Genomic DNA, 20,452 nt, shown 5'->3' on the forward strand with positions numbered 1-20,452 from the left:
CCCCGGACTCCTGATGATCAGCTGTTTGAGAAGGCATCGGCGCTCCTCTTAGTGCCGTGGCATTCCCACAGTTTACCATACATTATATAGCGGGTGTGCTTGGTATCGTGCTCAGCCCGATTCACTTGAATGAGCTGTTCCTGGGCCACGTGAGCAATGAACGTGACATCACTGACCTTGGAAAAGCAGAGAGAAGGCCTCAGTGCTCACAGGAGCGCCAGTGCCTTCTCGAACAGCTGATCGGCGGGGGTCCCAGGTTTCGGACCCCCAACGTTCAGATACTGATCATCATTAAAAAAAAATCTCGAAAAAAAACCCTATAAGATAAACGATAGTAGCTCTTTTATATTAATGTATGTGGGTTGTATGTATCTCATTTAGTGACTTGTCCATTCATGATGTGGATGTTTGTGAGGAGGAAGCAAACAGAATTGTGGAGGAGGCATTAGAATTACGCAGGAAGAGACGAGCTCTGTCTGTAAAGGAGGAAGAGCCTGATTTGAAGCTGCCTCAGCCTCTCCCGTTTTTCACGTAAGGATGATATATGATAGCTGATGAGACGGGTATGACTGCAGATATTATTGTCTGACGCAATCTGCTTTTTGTTCATAGGTGGAAATGTCTTGGAGAGAGTCTGCTGGCCATGTATCGCCACCTTACAACATGTGAACCCCCTCGTCCAAGTTTGGGGAAAAGGATTGACCTCACAGACTACAAAGATGTAACACAACAGGATCATGTTCCGCCAAATCCCCCCCTTACAGACAAAGTCGCAGACACACCCAGCACCTCCACTCTTTCAGCTCCAGCTGTGCCAGTAACAGAGCCGACCCCCATTATTTCTACCCCTAATCCAGTTGTGTCCTCCCAAACCATAAATGATTCTACATCTGTCCAAGGTGAGCACCATGCCACATATTAAGAAGCGGCTTAGCCCTAGGAACCAGTTTACCATTGTTCAGCTTGGTTTTCTGTGGGTCTCTCTTCTTGTTGAGCTAGTTACCCCAAAAACCCAGTGATCTGGTTCTTTTAGCTCCACTAGCTCGTTTCTGTGAAATGCTCTTATATTCACATTGGAATACACTGCAGATTACCTGTTTGTGTATGCATTGTCTGAAGCGTGCTTTTGCTCATCTATACGTATGCGGTTTGTATTTATGTGAAAGGGTCACGATCTAGCCTTTTTGCAGAGATGAATAACATAGCATAAAAGACCATTTAGGCCAATTTCACATCTGCGGCTATCTTCTACGGCAGGCTGTTCAGGCACAGAACAGCCTGCCAGAGTTCTCCAGATCCGGCATTGGCAGATACTGCCACCTGCCCGCTATAATGGGGTCCAGCCGCTACTTCTGTCTGGAATCAATCAGACAAAAAATGGTTTTTCTAGCCATTTGTGCCGGCACAGCCTCCGGAGAGGACAGCCGCAGGAGTGAAACTAGCCTAAGTAAAATGAATGTCTATGGTAGTGAATGTCTGGAAACATTTGGTTGAATTTTATATACACATAGATTCCCTGCTTATAGTGAACACCGACTCACCATATGCAGGTCGATTGGTGCTCATTATTACTTTCATTCTGTTCTGTGATTGTGAGGGGGGTTGAACTCCATTCCTGTTGTACACTTTACATTATTTTACATCGGGAAGTGTGCTGCCAATAAGCAAGCATTTTTTGCGGCATAAAAGATGTGATCACCTATGCTAATCCTCATTTGTCAGCTAATCGATGGACTTTTCACACAAGGCAATAATCACAGACGAACATTCCTATGAAGGTTTGTCCATCCAACCATCTGCCCATGTAAAAGGCCTTTAAAGGCGGTATTACACATCCTGATGTTCTGGCAGTGCGAGTGCTGGATGGTTACACAGACCAATGCAAAGTGAATATGGGAGAGAGAATTTCTACTCCCTCGTTTAGTTCGATTAATTATTGTCAGGACATCCCTAATGACACAGGGAGATGTGCTGCTGATAATCAGGAAGCTGTCATCCTGATGGAAGAAGCCCATCAACCGACAAGTGAGCGTTTGCTCATTTATCCACCGACTGGCTGCTCGGTTATACAGGCCAGTGATCGAAAACGCGCTTCTTGTGGGCGCTTGTTTCCAATAATTGGCTGAAAATCACGCTGTCTAATAGGGGCTTTAGTGTTCTTGTTTCATACAGTGTTAGATTTTGGCTCTGCTACAGATCAGTCCAGTGCAGATAAGATCAAGAAAGGAGTGAAAAGGAGGAGAATCACGGAGGACGCAGGAGAGACTGCCAAGAGACGCTCTGCTCGTGTGCGCAACACTAAATGCAAGAAGGAGGAAAGAATTGATTTTCAAGAATTACTGATAAAGTTCTTACCATCCAGGTAAAATAGTCTTTGCTATGGTAAAGGCTTCCTTTTGGAAAGAGGTCATTGTTTAGAGAGTACTTTTTCCAGATGGCCATTGACTGTTCAATATGCTCCGATCCACTATTCGCTATGTTGTAATTGGTTGTTTTCACTTTACAATATATCTGCAACAGTTAATTTTTTTCTGTGAAGAATAATTCCAAATTCAGTTTATTTGCTTGGCTGCGCATGCATTTCCTTGTAGCACAACCAGTTATATGCCACAGTGTTTAAAGGATAACTGTCGTATTTATATATATATATATATATATTTTTTTTTGAGTATTGGATTGTGGTGATTAATATCTCCTTGGTGGCCCTATTTCAACTTTTCACTGTGTATTCAATTACCCCTTAATTCCACATTTTTGTTCCCTGTACTGCCTGCTTTTACCTCTGCTTAAAATAGGGTTGCTAGGCATGGTCCGTCCTGAAGGACGGAGGACGCGTGCAAGGTCAGATTACTGACAGCCAGGGACTGTAAGTAAATGATTAAAGCCAGGTCCTCCCCAGCAGCTGATAACAGTGCCTGGGCTGTGTGCACTTCTCCCTGTCCCTGCGCTTGGCAGACGCTCCCTCACTCAGCAGAGCTGGAGAATGCAGGGTGGAAGCAGCGCACACCAGGGAAGGGAGATCTGCCATCTGCTAAGTGTATAAATGAGAGCAACATGTGGTAAGAGGACCCCTTTATGCTGCAGGAGATTAACCCTTTAGGGGGGAGCTCTGGTTACTGACACTTTTGGGGGGCTATTGTTACTGGCTAGTGAGGGCAGGCGGGATTAGTCTCAGGGTGAGGGCAGTGGCGGCCATCTTAACTGAATAGTGAAATTGCAGTTTTATGCAGACTGGTTGCTAAGGGCTGAATCTTATTAAATATGGGGTAAGTCAGTCTAATAGTAACTGATTCTGGAATATCATGTTATTTGTAACTACATATATGAAAATTGAAATTAGGGTCTAAGTGTGACAGTTATCCTTTAAAAGCACCCTGTCAGCTCTGTTATGTTTCCCCTCCTCTGTACGTTAACATGAAGCAGTTCTAGATAAATGATGTTAAAATTGTGCCCTATGTGACGGTGTGTATATGAAGAAAACAGGGGGCAGGGGTAGCGTGTATATCGTTAGACTCCTCTCTGGTAGTGCTGGCAAGAAGTTCTGAGGACCTTTCACTAGAATAAAACATCTAAACTAACTATACAGTATACTATTATACCTGGGCGCCGCTCCGTTCTCCGGTTATAGCCTCCGGTATCTTCATAGTTAGGCTCCACCCAGGCGAACCTGCCGGGGTCTCCTTCTCCCATGCTGTAGCGCTGGCCAATCGCAGCGCTCAGCTCATAGCCTGAGAGAAAAAAAAGCCTCTCAGGCTATGAGCTGAGCGCTGCGATTGGCCAGCGCTACAGCATGGGAGAATGAGACGCCGGCAGGTTCCACTGGGTGGAGCCTAACTATGAAGATACCGGAGGCTATACCGGGAGAATGGAGCGGCGCCCAGGTATAATAGTAAGTGCAGGGGGATCCCTGGGCGCCGCTCTACATGTCTGTATAGTTAGTTTTGAGGTTTTATTCTAGTGAAAGGTCCTCTTTAAAACTACTTAATGTTAACACACGATTGCAGGACCGTCACTATAATATGCCTTCTTCAGAGAGGGACTCTTTTTAATCTGCTCAGACACAGTTCTAAAGCAAGCCCCCAATATGTCACAGATCTTTCCCAAACATATCATTAACCCTTTTGTGGCCAGGCCTAAAAAAAAAAAGGGCCTTAATGGTCAGGCAATTTTTTGTGATTTTGTGCACTTGGTGGTTTAGTGACCCCAACTTTATTTGTTTGACTACCAAAATAATTTTTTGCAATGTCTTTTTACTTGACACTTAGGATTTTTTTATCAGCATGTTTTTTATTTAGAGATTTTTTTTTTTCCCTTTTTTTTTTTTTTTTTTTTTGGTTTAATTTGGGGAAAATCTTTTTTTTTATTATAGCTTTATATTTCTTAAATATTAAAACTGACACAAAAATGTATTATTGCAGTGGGTTCCCTATTTTGTGACGATCGTTTTTGATATATAACATGTATAGGTTTGAGTCAACAGGAAGACTGTGGTGACTGTTTCCATTAGTGATGGCATTTTTTTTTAAAAAAATTACTTTTTTTTTACATTTTTATTTATTTTTGGCACATAATATGTACAGTACAGACCAAAAGTTTGGACACACCTTCTCATTCAAAGAGTTTTCTTTATTTTCATGACTATGAAGGCATCAAAACTATGAATTAACACATGTGGAATTGTATACATAACAAACAAGTGTGAAAGAACTGAAAATATGTCATATTCTAGGTTCTTCAAAGTAGCCACCTTTTGCTTTGATTACTGCTTTGCACACTCTTGGCATTCTCTTGATGAGCTTCAAGAGGTAGTCCCCTGAAATGGTCTTCCAACAGTCTTGAAGGAGTTCCCAGAGATGCTTAGCACTTGTTGGCCCTTTTGCCTTCACTCTGCGGTCCAGCTCACCCAAAACCATCTCGATTGGGTTCAGGTCCGGTGACTGTGGAGGTCAGTTCATCTGGCGCAGCACCCCATCACTCTCCTTCATGGTCAAATAGCCCTTACTTTCAAAGTTTTCCCAATTTATCGGCTGACTGACTGACCTTTATTTCTTAAAGTAATGATGGCCACTCGTTTTTCTTTACTTAGCTGCTTTTTTCCTGCCATAATACAAATTCTAGTCTATTCAGTAGGACTATCAGCTGTGTATCCACCTGACTTCTCCTCAATGCAACTGATGGTCCCAACCCCATTTATAAGGCAAGAAATCCCACTTATTAAACCTGACAGGGCACACCTGTGAAGTGAAAACCATTTCAGGGGACTACCTCTTGAAGCTCATCAAGAGAATGCCAAGAGTGTGCAAAGCAGTAATCAAAGCAAAAGGTGGCTACTTTGAAGAACCTAGAATATGACATATTTTCAGTTGTTTCACACTTGTTTGTTATGTATATAATTCCACATGTGTTAATTCTTAGTTTTGATGCCTTCAGTGTGAATCTACAATTTTCATAGTCATGAAAATAAAGAAAACTCTTTGAATGAGAAGGTGTGTCCAAACTTTTGGTCAGTACTGTATGTCCCCCAAGAGGTCATTAAAGGGCTTTTTTCCTTTTTTTTTTTTACTTGCACAGTTTCCACTGTACCCGGGTCAGCCACAGGAGCCCCAGCTATAGGGGAAAACAGCCACCTGAGGGGGCATTACACACAGGCAGAGCTGATCAGGGTCTCCTTAGACCCTGCGGCTCGGCCACTTCCTGCGCACATGCAGCGCTCTTCTGCTGGCACTGGAGAAGGCAAGAGCAGTAATAAACCGCTCCTGTCTTCTCCTTTAGAGTCCTCACTGTGTCTGACAGCCAGGACCCCACCTGCTCCTGGTAGATTGCTGTACAGAGCTGGGATTAAAGAGCTGCCTGACCGGTTATATACGTGCTATCTGCACGGGGTATGTGCAGATAGGACGTATATAGTCAGTGGGCAGTCGAGAAGGGGTTAAAGGGGTTGTCCCATCCACAAGATAGGGTATAAGTGTCTGATCAGTGGAGGTCCAACCGATAGAGCCCCCACTTATCATTAGAACGGGGCCCTATCTTCTACGTTTTAATGGATCAGCAGACATCCATACATGTCCGCTGCTCCATTCAGCTCTATGGGGCTGCTGGAGATAAGCCAAGTACTTGTAGTAGACATCTCTAGCAGCCACATAGGCTTTAATGGAGTGATGGACACGCATCATTAAAATGGGGAACATGGGTCCCCATTCTAGTGATCGATGGGGCCCAGGAAGCCGGACCCTTGCAGATCAGACACTTATCCCCTATTCTGTAGATAGGAAATACGTTTTACAATTATTGTTCTATCTTAGATAATTGTGTAGCTTGGTTATTATCTCTTTCACCTCATAAGTGAAGACTTCTTTTTTTTTTTTTTTTTTTTTATATACTTAATATTGTTAGTGCTGGTGGCTGTTTTCAGTTGCGGACTCAGATATTGAGTGTTTGCTGCTATTGGCAGAATGTGATATTCACATTAGTGTCTTCTTGTTTATTGATACATTTTTAATGTATAATCACTTACATGAATTTAAAAAAGTGATATATTGTTTTAGAGTACTTCATATACACGACTTTTGGATCGGTTCACCTTATAGTTTGCGTTTCCATGGGAGTGTACATAATTGTCTCTTGCATCCGATATAGGCTCCGTAAACCTGATTCAGAGGAGGAGGAGGATTCTTTTGGCAACTATGAGATGCAATCGGATTCAAAACCAGGAAATTTCCCAACTGGAGACCAAGCCATGTCTTTTGATTCCACTACTTTCATGGAATCAGGTTAGTACTGAGCTTGATGCTGTAAATGGGCTAAATACCGGACTGAGAAGTGTTTGGTCATTTCATGAAAAGTATCTGCTGTTTGGTGTTTGACTACACTGTCTATACTGATGCGGTTAAAGGATATCGGCAGAAGAAAGCTCCCCTTTTGAAGTATGTCTCTCAGTAAACGTAGTTTTCTGGAAAGCAGGTCAAAATAATTAATGGGGTTGCCCATCACTAGAAGTGGCAAGAAACAGTCTAGTAACGCAATACTGGGCAGCTTTGCCAAACCTTGTTGTTTAATTTTTGCCCTTTCCATCATACGCTGGGTTGTCACAGCACCACCTGCTGTTCAGTAAGTATACCTACATGCAGATCCTGCTATTGATGCCTGTGGTCCTGGTCATGCATGCACTGGTCAAGTTATTGGTTCAGCTGGATTCTCCAAGAGCAGCGCAACGATATATATGTACTTAGTAGATAAGCTGTCTCTGCTACATCAGCAGTACTCTAATGAGGAGGGAGACACTAATGCTGTAAGCAGCAGTACTCTAATGAGGAGGGAGACACTAATGCTGGCAGCAGCAGTACTCTAATGAGGAGGGAGACACTAATGCTGGCAGCAGCAGTACTCTAATGAGGAGGGAGACACTAATGCTGGCAGCAGCAGTACTCTAATGAGGAGGGAGACACTAATGCTGGCAGCAGCAGTACTCTAATGAGGAGGGAGACACTAATGCTGGCAGCAGCAGTACTCTAATGAGGAGGGAGACACTAATGCTGTCAGCAGCAGTACTCTAATGAGGAGGGAGACACTAATGCTGGCAGCAGCAGTACTCTAACGAGGAGGGACACACTAATGCTGGCAGCAGCAGTACTCTAATGAGGAGGGAGACACTAATGCTGTCAGCAGACAGCAGCAGTACTCTAATGAGGAGGGAGACACTAATGCTGGCAGCAGCAGTACTCTAATGAGGAGGGAGATACTAATGCTGTCAGCAGCAGTACTCTAATGAGGAGGGAGACACTAATGCTGTCAGCAGCAGTACTCTAATGAGGAGGGAGACACTAATGCTGTCAGCAGCAGTACTCTAATGAGGAGGGAGACACTAATGCTGTCAGCAGCAGTACTCTAATGAGGAGGGAGACACTAATGCTGTCAGCAGCAGTACTCTAACGAGGAGGGACACACTAATGCTGGCAGCAGCAGTACTCTAATGAGGAGGGAGACACTAATGCTGTCAGCAGACAGCAGCAGTACTCTAATGAGGAGGGAGACACTAATGCTGGCAGCAGCAGTACTCTAATGAGGAGGGAGATACTAATGCTGTCAGCAGCAGTACTCTAAAGAGGAGGGAGACACTAATGCTGTCAGCAGCAGTACTCTAATGAGGAGGGAGACACTAATGCTGTCAGCAGCAGTACTCTAATGAGGAGGGAGACACTAATGCTGTCAGCAGAAATTGAGTTTGCTGAGAAACTGTAAGTGCATGATGAGATTTGTAGTGTGAACAGACTGAGTTGGAGGTCACGGGTGCCACATCTTCATCCAGGCTACAGCTTTCCCCTTCAGCATTGGGGGGAGTGGGGGGTTGATAGAGTGAAACATACACTAAGAAGCTTAGAAAGTTCTGGTGTGAAAGTGCATAATGGGAAAACCCCTTTTAGTTCGTGAAACATTCCCTTAGCAACCTGCTTGTGCAAAATGTTATAAAACAAGGGCATATAATCAAACAAAAAGTACAAAAGTTTTTTCTCGCCCAGTTTCCTTGGGGGACACAGAAGACCTTGGGTATAGCTCATCTCCCTAGGAGGCGTGACACTAAGTGAAGACTGTTAAGCCCCTCCTCCACAGCTATACCCTCAGCCTGGAGAGAGAGACTGACAGTTTTTTGCTTAGTGTCCAAGGAGGCAAGACACTCCCTGCTCTGCAGGGCTGTTTTTCTCCTTGTTTAAATTTTAGATTTTTACTTTTTTATTTTCTTTTTGTTCCAGATCATCAGGGACAACAGAGACGCACTAGACCTCTCTGTTTCTCCCGGGGTTGAGCTGCGCCAGTGCCGGTCACCCGCACTGCTGCCTCCCCCACAGAAGGCAAGGTGGATCAGGGCAGCCCAGCTCCCCTACATCCCGCCAGCGCAAGGGTCGCCCGCACGCCAAGTCCCTCTTCCAGCGTCTTGCCACTACGGTGCCAGTAGCTGAAGGGGCGACCCTGCTGGAACGGACCGAGGGTGAAGACGGCTGTGGTAAGAGAGAGGCTTCTCCAGCCCTACGTCCCCGTCCCCCCCGGTCTCCTGCGTGCCTGACCCCCATACTGGGCCTATGGACCCTTCTGTCCCTGCTAGACCTAGGCTGGCCCCTGGGCTGCCGCAGGGCGACATTCTGCTCCCTCTCTCCTGGCCTCCATAGGTCATTGGCACCCTTCTCCCTACAAGAAGAATGCCTGGGGAGCTGCAGAGGTCCGCAACTAGCTGCCCCTGACGGAGGGGTTATGCAGGCGTCCCACCCTCACAGGCACCCGGTCTCAGGGTCCCCCTCCCTCTTACCGGCTACTGCTTCAGGGCCAGAGCCTTGCTGCCCCTGACCCTCCTCTGCCCTCACTGGCACCGGCCCAAGGGCAAGGTGGTTGTGGCTGTCGGCCACATGGGGCGCTGTTATAAGCCAGGGCCCGCTCCATGGGTAAAATGGCTGCCGAACGCAGGGTCCTCGCTTCCGGGCAGCGTGGTGGGCACCCGCGGCCTGCAATATGAGCGCTATGCTCCAACAGCCCCAGGCCGACCGTCGGAACATTCCGGTCGGCCGGGCACCGCAGGCTTTGCGGCCGCGATCCCGGCGCTCTATCCGGGTCCCCGGCTCTTCCGGCCCGCGGGGTGGGCACCCGCGGCCGGCATGTGCATGCGCCGCTTCGTTCCCCGGCCGGTACTTGAATACTGTGCGGCCCCGGTCAGCCGGGCGCCGCTAGAAATTTAGGCCCCGGCTTCACGGCCTAGTAACTGTTACTAGGCCGCAAAATTCCGGCCTCTGTTGGAGGGGGCTGGAACTTCTCCAGGCGGGAATTCTTCCCGCCGTGAGGTTCCGCCGCCCTCCAGGCCGGATCCCTGTTAACCCTTTGGGTACAGGCCGGCTTCAGATGGGCCTGTATGGCTGCCCCCAGGGGATCGCAGCGCCGCCCTCCAGGCCGGATCCCTGTTTAACCCTTTGGGTACAGGCCGGCTCCAGATGGGCCTGTATGGCTGCCACCCCCCCCCCCCCCGTGCCCCTGTAGGTGGCTCCCCTTTCTGCCTCAGTGAGGCTGTTATATATATATATATATATATAAAAAAACAAACAAAAAAAAACATTTTTTATTTTTAATATATATATATATATATATATATATATATATATATATATATATATATATATATATATATATAACTTGTGGGCTGCGCAGGACGCTGCAGCCTCATGTCAGTACATGCCCCCCTTCCGTAGGCGGCATGTCGCGCTCCCCGGCTGCGGCGCTGCCAGGGTCATTTTACCCTCCTAGCCCTCTCTCACGATACGGCGCTGGTCAAGTGCATGCGGCCCTTTCTGTAGGCAGCATTCGTCACCCTCTCCAGTTATGGTGCTTGCCATGTGCAGGACCCCCCTCCTGGGCGGGATACTGTACTCTCCCTGGCTGCGGGTTGGCCTTGTGCATGATCCCCCTTTCATTGGCGGACTACTGCAGTTTCACCGGATACGGTGCTGGCCATGTGCACGACCTCCTTCCATAGGCGGAACGCTACACTCACTAGATTCGTTGCGATCTGTGCATGACCCCCTTTCTTAGGCGGAATACTGCACTCTCACCAGATACGGTGCTGGCCATGTGCACGATCCCCTTCCATTGGTGGAACGCTGCACTCTCACTGGATTCGTTGCCGATCATGTGCGTGATCCCCTTCCATAGGCGGAACGCTGCACTCTCTGGATTCGCTGACGCCCATAGGCATGACTCCCTTCCGTGGACGGCATTCGGCACTCTCACTGGATTCACTGCCAGCCATGTGCATGACCACTTTCCATAGGTAGTATGATGCACTCTCATTGGATTCACTGCCGGCCTTGGGCATGCCTCCTTCCCTGTGGCGGCATACATACACTCCTTCGGTCGGTGATGTTCTCTCGCCGGTACGTTGTTGGCCATGTGCATCAACCCCATACATGGCGGGGTGCTTGCACTCTCACTGGATCCGCTGCCGGCCATATGCATGACCCCTCTTCCGTGGGCGGTGTACGCACTTTCACTGGATTCGCTGCCGGCCATGGGCATGCCTCCTTCAGGTGACATACACACATTCTCACCGACTGATCGCACTCTCCCTGGATGCGATCCTGGCCATGTGCATGACCCCCCCCTCTTTTCTGGGCGGCATACTACACTCTCACCGGATACGTTGCTGGCCTTGAGCATGGCCCTCTAACATGGGTGGAACGCTTGCGCTCCATTGGATACCGTGCTGGCCGTGTGCGTGACCACCCCTCATTCCATGGGCGGAATTTTGCACGCTCACGAGATTCAAGGCTGTCCTTGTATGTGCCGTATTGGACTTGCCCATGTTCCCCTTCATTGGGAGTAGTTACACTCTCACGAAGTTTCGGTGTTGGGTGAATTGTTGCACACTCACTTAATGCTAGGATAGCCCTGTGCATGTCCCCCTTTCACTAGGTGGACCTCCTGCATTCCTGCTGGATACTGTGTGGCTATGTGCATGGCGCCCTTCGGGGCGAATGGTATGCCCTACTTCTCTGACGTAGGTACGGCCTTGGGCATTCCCCCCTTTTTTGGGGCGGGCTTTTGCACCCTTGCCGACTGCAATTTGCCAGGTACATTTCCCCCCTTTCGGGGCGGTCAGTTTTGCTTTCCATCGCATACCATACTAGTCTTGTGCATAACTCCTTTTCAGTTTGCACTTTGCACTTCCGTAGATACTGTGGCACTCTGGCTGGCCTTCTTCGCTGAGTGCTATTTTTGCAGTGAGCGGACGTTCTTGTGCGTTGTTTGGGCCGTGTATACCTTCTCGTCCCGTAGGTGGGTTGGCCTTCTCACTGCTTACGGGGCTACTCGTACGTATGCCTCCTTTCCTCCTGCGACATATTTTTTTTTTTTTCTCTTGGGAGACTGTGTTTGCAGCAAGCCTTGCACTATTCTCTAAAGAGATCATTCTGTCCACCTGTGTAAGCCTAAGGTGTTGTCCAACAAACAATAAATGAATGCCTTATATATAAGTAGACGGCCTCTACCTGCTCGCTACTGCTCCGAGCTGGGCGGTGCTCATTCATTTCATTGGCCCTTCCGCCGGGGAGTGTTCGTGGTTCCTAGACACGTACCCATTCGTCTTCCCGCAGCATTGTTTCCCTGCGCTAGTGGTCACATGGTCGAGAGTGCTGTCTGCAGCGCCCTTCGCATTCTATGTTGGCTCTGGCGGGACTACGGTCCCCTTGCCTACTACTATTTCCTCCTACCAGGTTCGGGCCGCTCTTCTTGTGAAGGTCACCCAACTTCTCTTGGGTGCTCGCTTACCCAGGTCCGGAGGACCTCCACCTTGAGTTCTTCAGGGTATTCGCCTTCTGCGAGGCGGTGAACCGGGCGTCTCAGTGTAGCGGGGTTCTGCTTTTGAGCTGTCCTATGGCTTCTCTGTTGCCCACTCCTCCTTTCTTTTGGAGGGTGTTATCCCGGCCTCTGTCTCGACTGCCTTTTCTCGCCGGTTCTGTTTGGCTCCCACTCGGTTCGGATCTCTCCGATGTGGCTTCTGTTCCGGCCACGCTTCAGAGGATGTTCCTTCTCTGCCCTCCCCTCTGGGAAGAGCATGGTTGTTCATGTGGATGGTTCTGGTGTTCCTTTTGGCCTCGTACTGTCCCCCTTGTCCACACTGACTGTACTAGCTGTGTGCCTATCTAACGGGTCTACCGCGTTCTGTCCTCCCGCTGGGTGCAGATTGCGTTTTTTCCATTCTAGGCAATGTTTCTGCTATGGATTTACCTTCTCGGTAACTTGGGAGGACTACCATTTAGTCCGTCCTCCTGTGGTGGCTACATCGGCTTGGGCTTTAGCCTGTCTTGTCCTGGCATCGGGCGGTTGCTGGGCGGACCCTTCGGTTCCTGTCCGTCTGCTCCCCCACTCCGGGTGGATACGGGACAACTTTGCTCGGGGCCAACGGGACCAGTTCTACCGACCGTTCTGCCCGTGTTACTGATCATTGGGTTTTCGCCCGCTTGCCCAGGCGACTCTAGTGGGCTCGCTAGTGTTCGCTTCTAGCCGAGTTTTCGTCCAGGATCTGTGGTAGGACTTAGGGCTTTACCTGGGGTTCTGTGGGAAGCTGGGCGTTCCCCCACTCTGCCTTTCTCTCCATGGTTCTGTCTTTCTCCAGTCCGGCCTGGACCTGGGGCTGGGACTCTGTTGCTTGAGTTATCAAGTGTCGTTCCTGTCCTTCCTCTTTCAGCGTTCCCCGACCCTCTGGGCCTGTCAGGAACTTCTTCCATGGAGCGGCTCTTGGGTTCCTTTGTACTGCCCTCCGTTACCGTCCTGGGAACTACATACTGGGCTCTTGGCGCTCCAATTTTTCCTTGGAGCCGTTACAGAAGTCCTCTCTACTCCTTCTGTCCTGTACAGTTGGGTTTCTGTAGCCATCGTGTCTCTGACGGGTGCCTGAGTGGCGGCCCTTCTTGTTCCGAGCCTTCTGTCTTCCCCCAGGACAGGGATGTTCTCCATTCCGTCTCTTCCTTCCTTCTGAAGGTGGTGTTTGTCCTTCATTTCATTGAGGCAGTCGTCCTCCCCTTCCCACCCCCGGGAACGGACACTTCACCGATTTGGACGTTGTTTGGGCCTTGCAGTTTTTACTTGGAGATCTCCGACTCTTGTCGACGTTCGGTCTCTTGTGTTTCCAGGAGGTCCGCGCAAAGGGTTGACGGCCTCCAGGGTGGCTTTCCTCCGCTTTCTCAGAGTGGCTCTTGCTGTGGTTGCCGCACCAAGGGCAGGGTTCTGCTTTTGGTGTCACCATTCATTTTGCCAGAGCTGTCGGTTTTTCCTGGGCCGGAGGCATTAGGCTTCGGCCATGCATTTGTGCAAGGCGGTCACTGGTCTTCCTTGCACACCTTACCGAGTTCTACAGGGTGCATACTCGGTCTTCGGCGTATGCTGCCTTGGGCCGCCTCGTCTGCAGGCGGCGGTTTTTTGATTCCTTCGGGTGCTTCGCCTTGGTGCTGTGGTCCCTCCCCTTTTGGACTGCTTTTGAACGTCCCAAGGTCTTCTGTGTCCCCCAAGGAAACTGGGCGAGAAAACGAGATTTTTGTATAACTTACCAGTAAAATCTCTTTCTCGCTCTTTCCTTGGGGGACACAGCACCCACCCATTCTTTGTTCTTCTCTGACTGTTTCCGAGTTTGTTTTACCCTTTGGGTAGTTGGCTTGTTGGTTCCACTTTTTGGACTTTGCCTTTTCTCACTACTTGGACACGCAACTGGCAGTCTCTCTCTCCAGGCTGAGGGTATAGCTGTGGAGGAGGGGCTTAACAGTCTTCACTTAGTGTCACGCCTCCTAGGGAGATGAGCTATACCCAAGGTCTTCTGTGTCCCCCAAGGAAAGAGCGAGAAAAGGAGACTTTTGTATTACTTACCAGTAAAGTCTCTTTCTCGCTCTTCCTTGGGGGACACAGGAAACCATGGGTATAGCTCTGCTCCCTAGGAGGCGTGACACTAAGTGAAAGCTGTAAGCCCCTCCTCCATCAGCTATACCCTTCAGCCTGGAGAAGAGACTGCCAGTTGCGTGTCCAAGTAGTGAAAGATAACCACCAACCGGAAAAAAGAACTGTCGAGCCCCAACGGGGGCAACCAAGCCGGAACCACAACTGTAACCCAAATGAAGGGCGGGTGCTGTGTCCCCCAAGGAAGAGCGAGAAAGAGACTTTACTGGTAAGTAATACAAAAGTCTCTCCTTTTCTCGCCCATATTCCTTGGGGGACACAGGAAACCATGGGACGTTCCAGAGCAGTCCCAGAAGGGAGGGACCAGAACAAACTAGACCAACACCAGAGGCATCAATCAACTGCCGCCTGCAACACCAGACGGCCTAAAGCAGCGTCAGCCGACGCATGAGTATGCACCCTGTAGAACTTGGTGAAGGTGTGCAAGGAGGACCAAGTGGCCGCCTTGCAAATCTGCTCCGTAGAAGCCCGATTCCTCTGAGCCCAGGAAGCCCCGACCGCTCTAGTGGAGTGAGCGGTAACACCGAGGGGCGGAACCTTGCCCTTGGCGAGATAAGCCTCAGTAACAGCCATCTTGACAAAACGGGCGATAGCAACTTTGGATGCCGCCATCCCTCTGCGCGACCCCTCCGGAACCACAAAGAGCGAGTCAGTACGCCTGAAAGAGCTGGTTACCTCCAGGTAAACCTTGAGCGCCCTGACAACGTCCAGGCGATGAAGCTTCCTCTCCCGCGGGTGGGAAGGGGAAGGACACAAAGAGGGGAGAACGATGTCCTCGTTCAGATGAAAGGCGGAGACCACCTTAGGAAGGAAGGAAGGGACCGGGCGAAGAACTACCTTGTCCTGGTGGAACACTAGGAAAGGTTCCAGATAGGAGAGTGCAGCCAATTCGGACACCCTCCGAAGAGAGGTGACGGCTACAAGGAAAATAACCTTGCAGGACAGAAGTCGCAAGGAAACCGTCCGCAGAGGCTCGAAAGGAGAAGCCTGGAGCGCTGAGAGAACCAGGTTCAGGTCCCAGGGCGGTACCGGAGGGCGGTACGGGGGAACCGCGTGAGCCACGCCCTGAAGGAAGGTCTTGACAGGACCAAGGGGGGCCAGTGGGCGCTGAAACAAAATGGACAGCGCAGACACCTGACCCTTCAAAGAACTAAGGCCCAGACCTTGGGCAAGTCCGCTCTGCAGGAAGGACAAAACGGTGGGGAGAGAAAAGCGGAGCGGAGGAATCCCCAGATCGGCACAGAACCCCAAATAGGTCCTCCAGGTCCTATAATAGATCCTAGAAGAGGACGGCTTACGGGCGCGGATCATGGTGCGGACGACGTCCGCAGAAAAACCCCTACGTGTCAGGACGGTGGTCTCAACAACCACGCCGTCAAACGTAGGGACCTTAAACGCGGGTGGAAGATTGGTCCCTGAGAGAGAAGATCTTCCCTGGCGGGCAGCGGCCAGGGCGCGTCTGCCAGGAGCAGCATGAGGTCGGCATACCAAGACCGGCGGGGCCAGTCCGGAGCGACCATAATCACCGAGACGCCTTCCGCCGCGATCTTCCGAAGGACCTTGGGCAGGAGAGGGATGGGAGGGAATATGTATGGACGCGCGAAGCCTCGCCAAGGAAGAACGAGGGCGTCGGCTCCGCAGGCTCCCGGATCCCTGGCCCTGGACAGATAGGCGGGGACCTTGTGATTGAATTTGGAGGCCCTGAGGTCCACGTCCGGTATGCCCCAACGAAGGCAAATGGCCTCGAACACCTCCGGGTGAAGAGACCACTCGCCGGGGTCGACGGTGGTGCGACTGAGGAAGTCCGCCGCCCAATTGTCCACCCCTGGAATAAAAATTGCAGATAGGGCCGGGACGTGGGCTTCCGCCCAACGGAGAATGCTGGTGACCTCCCGCATTGCTGCAACGCTGCGAGTGCCCCCCTGGTGGTTTATGTACGCCACGGCCGTGGCGTTGTCCGATTGCACACGAACTGGATGACCCTTCAGCAGATGAGTCCAGTGTCGCAGAGACAGAAGGGCCGCTCTCAGCTCCAGGACATTGATCGAGAGTTTGGACTCCGATGGAGACCAAATGCCCTGGACGGATCGGGGAGGAAACACGCCTCCCCAGCCCAAGAGACTGGCATCGGTTGTAACCACCAACCAGTTGAGCGGCAGAAAGGACCTGCCCAGAAGAGGGGACTGCAACCACCAGCGGAGAGATGACCGCACCGGAGGCGATAGATGGAAGAGATGATCCAGAGACTCCGGCGATTTGTCCCAGGAGGAGAGGATCGCCCGTTGGAGAGGGCGGGAGTGAAACTGCGCAAATGGGATCGCCTCGAAGCAGGCAACCATCTGCCCCAAGACCCGCATGCAGAAGCGGAAGGACGGTCGACGGTGGAGAAGGAGACCCCGAATCGCCCGACGGAGGGTCAGTCGTTTTTCCGAGGGAAGACTTACCTCCGCCGCTTCCGTGTCTAAAAGCATTCCCAGGAAGACCAGTTGTCTGGCGGGAGGAAGGGAGGACTTGGGGAAGTTGATGACCCAACCGAATCTCGCCAGAGTCTCTAGAGTGAGATCCACGCTGGCAACCGCTTGGGAAAGGGACGGAGCCTAGATGAGGATATCGTCCAAGTACGGTAGCAGAAAAACACCCCTGGAACGGAGTAAGGCCAAAACCGGGGCCAGGACCTTGGTGAACACCCGGGGGGCTGTTGCCAGCCCAAAGGGAAGGGCGACAAACTGGAAGTGGAGGTCCCCCACGGCGAATCGGAGGAAGCGATGGTGACACCGGGCTACCGGAACATGGAGGTAGGCATCCTGTATATCGATGGAAGACATGAAATCTCCCTGCTCCAGGGAAGCCACCGCGGAACGGAGGGACTCCATCCGAAACCGTCGAAGGAGGAGAAAACGGTTGAGCTTTTTGAGGTCCAAAATGGGCCGCACCGAACCTCCCTTCTTGGGAACTACAAAGAGGTTCGAATAGAACCCTTGGAACCTTTCCTCTAGAGGGACGGGGGTAATCACCCCCCTGTCCAGTAAGGCTTGAACAGCCGCGGAGAACGCAGCCGCGCTTTTCGGGTCCCGCGGGGGGCGGGAGCGAAAGAACCGATCTGGAGGGAAGGACGCAAATTCGATTTTGTATCCTGAGGACACAATTTCGAGAGCCCAGGCGTCGGAGACGTGAGCCATCCAGATGTCCCTGAAAAGGAGGAGCCGGCCCCCCACCCGGGTGGGTGGGGGCGCGCCTTCAGGCAGAGGACTGCTTTGCTGCGGGTGTGCGGGCAGCCTGCGGCCTGCGCCAGGAGGGCTGCGCCCGAAAAAACGGCTTCCTACGCTTATCCTGGGGAGGGGCCGAAGCGGCAGCTGTGGGGGGAGCCCCAGAGGTCCTGCGGGAGGACCGAAAACGAGACGCACCGGGGCGTCCGCGGGGGGCGCCCCTGGCTTGGGGTTGAGGAAGATGGGTGCTTTTACCACCCGTGGCCTCCGAAATAAGCTCGTCTAGGCGGACCCCGAAAAGGCGGGAACCCGCAAACGCTAGCCCCGCCAAGGAACGTTTGGAGGCAGCGTCCGCTTTCCAAACCTTCAGCCAGAGTTCCCTCCTGACGGAAACCGCCAGGGCGGAGGAGCGTGCAATAAGGGCTCCCGCATCAAGGGAGGCCTCACAAACAAAATTCCCGGCCCGAATAATAAGCTGGGCCAAGGAACGTAGGTCCTGGATGGGGACGTCCGAGTCCAACTCCTGTTCCAGCTGCGCACCCCAAGCAGAGATTGCTTTACCTGCCCAAGCAGAGGCAAAAACCGGTCTGAGGGCAGAACCGGAGGCAGCAAAAATGCCCTTGGAAAGGGTCTCCATGCGACGGTCCTCCGCTGACTGAAGAGAGGACCCGTCGGGAACAGGGATGGCCGTGTTCTTTGACAGACGGGCCACAGGGGGGTCCACCTTGGGTGGGGACGACCAGGTGGCCACGACATCGGCTGGAAAAGGATAGCAAATGTCCAGCTTCTTGGGATTGACAAAACGGGCGTCCGGGCGAGCCCAAGCCTTAGACACCACGGAGGAGAAATCAGAGTGGATTGGAAAGACTTTTGAGGCCTGCCTGGGTCTGATAAAGGAGACGCTAGCTGCGTCAGAGCTAGGGGGGTCATCTTGCACCTTAAAGGTGTCACGAATATCCGAGATGAGTTGACCCATCGCTGAGGCTAGCTTGGACGGCAGGGCCGAGTCCATTTCCAAATCTGAAACCGCCAATTCACCTTCAGAGAGCGAATCCTTTGGAGAGGAGAGGCTCGTCTGAGTGCGCACGCGTGGCGGGGAGAGGGAGGCATCCGAGGAGGAGGCTCGCTCTACTCTAAGACGCTTCTGAGAGTGCCTAGCTCGGGAGGGGTCACTAAGAAGGGGTGAACCCGCTGCAGCGGCAGAAGCGGTGGACCCGGAGGGCGCGACAGTAAGAGTGGCGTCCTGCGGGGTAGGCGGCCTGTCTATTAGGCGGCCCACGACATGAGTGAGGCTTTCCACGGCCTGGGACAGGGATCTAGCCCAGTCAGGCGGGTCAGAGGAAGCAGGGAGCGACACAGCGGGCGACTGAGGCTGCGGTGGAACTCGGCATGCAGGACAGTGCGGATCAGACTGCCCCCGGGGAAAGGGTTCCCTACAAGCAGTACAGGCATGGTACCAAGGCTTGGCGGCTGCAGAAGGGTCTGACATGGTGGAAAAAATGTTGCCTTAAAGTGGGAGACCCCAGGGCAAAAGGAACGGGGATTACACCCAACAACAGTACTGGTGGCACGGAGGGGGTTAACAGTCCTACCAGACCCGGATGATGCAAGCGGCAGCAGCAAGGGGAGCAGACTGAAGGAGGCTGTGGAGGAGAGGCAGCAGGCACGGGGATGAATAGCTTCAGGATCGGACGCAGAGAGGATTCCACGCAGCACTATGCGATGTGGAGCCCGACGAAACCGGAAGTAGGGGAGCGCTGTGAAGCTCCGCCCACCCCTTGCCGCGCTGAAAGAGACGCAGAGCCGCGCGCGCGGCAAAATGATTTTAACCCCCGAGGTGGATGAGTGCCGGCCAGATGAAATGGCGCCGTTCGCGCCAAGAAAACGGCCCCCGCCGCGCCTGATGTGGCAGACGGCCTCCTGCATACAGCCGTCCCCTGAAGGCAGAGTTCGTGCCCTGCCGCTAAATAAAGGATTTTTCCCAGATAAAGTCCCCCCCAAATGATACCCGGTAAGGTTGCCGGTACGATATGCCCATGGGGGGGGGAGGGGGGATGTAGCAGCGGTGGGAGGAAGGAAGGGGAGGCTGGAGCAGCCACTCTCACCATACGCTGTCTTCGCCCTCAATCCATCCAGCAGGGTCGCCCCTTCAGCTACTGGCACCGCAGTGGCAGGAAGCCGGGGGAGGGACTTGGCGTGCGGGCGACCCTTGAGCTGGCGGGACGCAGGGGAGCGCCTCGTCTTCTTGTCTTCTGTGGGGGAGGCGGCAGTGCGGAATTACCGGCACTGGCGCAACTCAACCCCGGGAGAAACAGAGGGGTCTAATGCGCCTCTGTTGTCCCTGTAAGTAGAAAAAAATCGAATTAAAACAACAAAAAACGCAAAAATAAAAATTATAGGAAAACAACCCTGCATAAGCAGGGGGTGTCTTGCCTCCTTGGACACTAAGCAAAAACTGGCAGTCTCTTCTCCAGGCTGAAGGGTATAGCTGATGGAGGAGGGGCTTACAGCTTTCACTTAGTGTCACGCCTCCTAGGGAGCAGAGCTATACCCATGGTTTCCTGTGTCCCCCAAGGAATATGGGCGAGAAAGAGATTTTACTGGTAAGTTATACAAAAATCTCGTTTTTCTAATTGCAAATCATTACCTCATGTCAGATAAATAAATTAGAAGACTGGGATCTATGGCTCCAGGACCAGGGGTGGCAGCTACCCAGGAATATCTGGACCCGGAGCCACCCAAAGACAACATACAGTCAGGTCCATAAA

At 51.7% G+C, this 20,452-nt stretch overlaps 1 protein-coding gene across 6 annotated transcripts in view; it reads left to right on the top strand.

Moving 5' to 3' along the window:
* Positions 1-20,452, top strand: part of CABIN1 (calcineurin binding protein 1) — a 196,786-nt gene that overhangs the window by 30,334 nt on the left and 146,000 nt on the right. For 4 of the 6 annotated variants that reach the window (XM_040416393.1, XM_040416396.1, XM_040416397.1 and 1 more), the window contains exons 8-11: positions 382-531; positions 613-899; positions 2,179-2,362; positions 6,637-6,770. In XM_040416393.1, coding sequence (XP_040272327.1) covers positions 382-531; positions 613-899; positions 2,179-2,362; positions 6,637-6,770 — 755 coding nt within the window. The remainder of the gene's footprint in view (positions 1-381; positions 532-612; positions 900-2,178; positions 2,363-6,636; positions 6,771-20,452) is intronic. The other 2 variants (XM_040416395.1, XM_040416398.1) reach the window with 1 other exon arrangement.

This window comes from Bufo bufo, chromosome 2 (assembly GCF_905171765.1).
Source record: "Bufo bufo chromosome 2, aBufBuf1.1, whole genome shotgun sequence".
Lineage (NCBI taxonomy): Eukaryota > Metazoa > Chordata > Amphibia > Anura > Bufonidae > Bufo > Bufo bufo.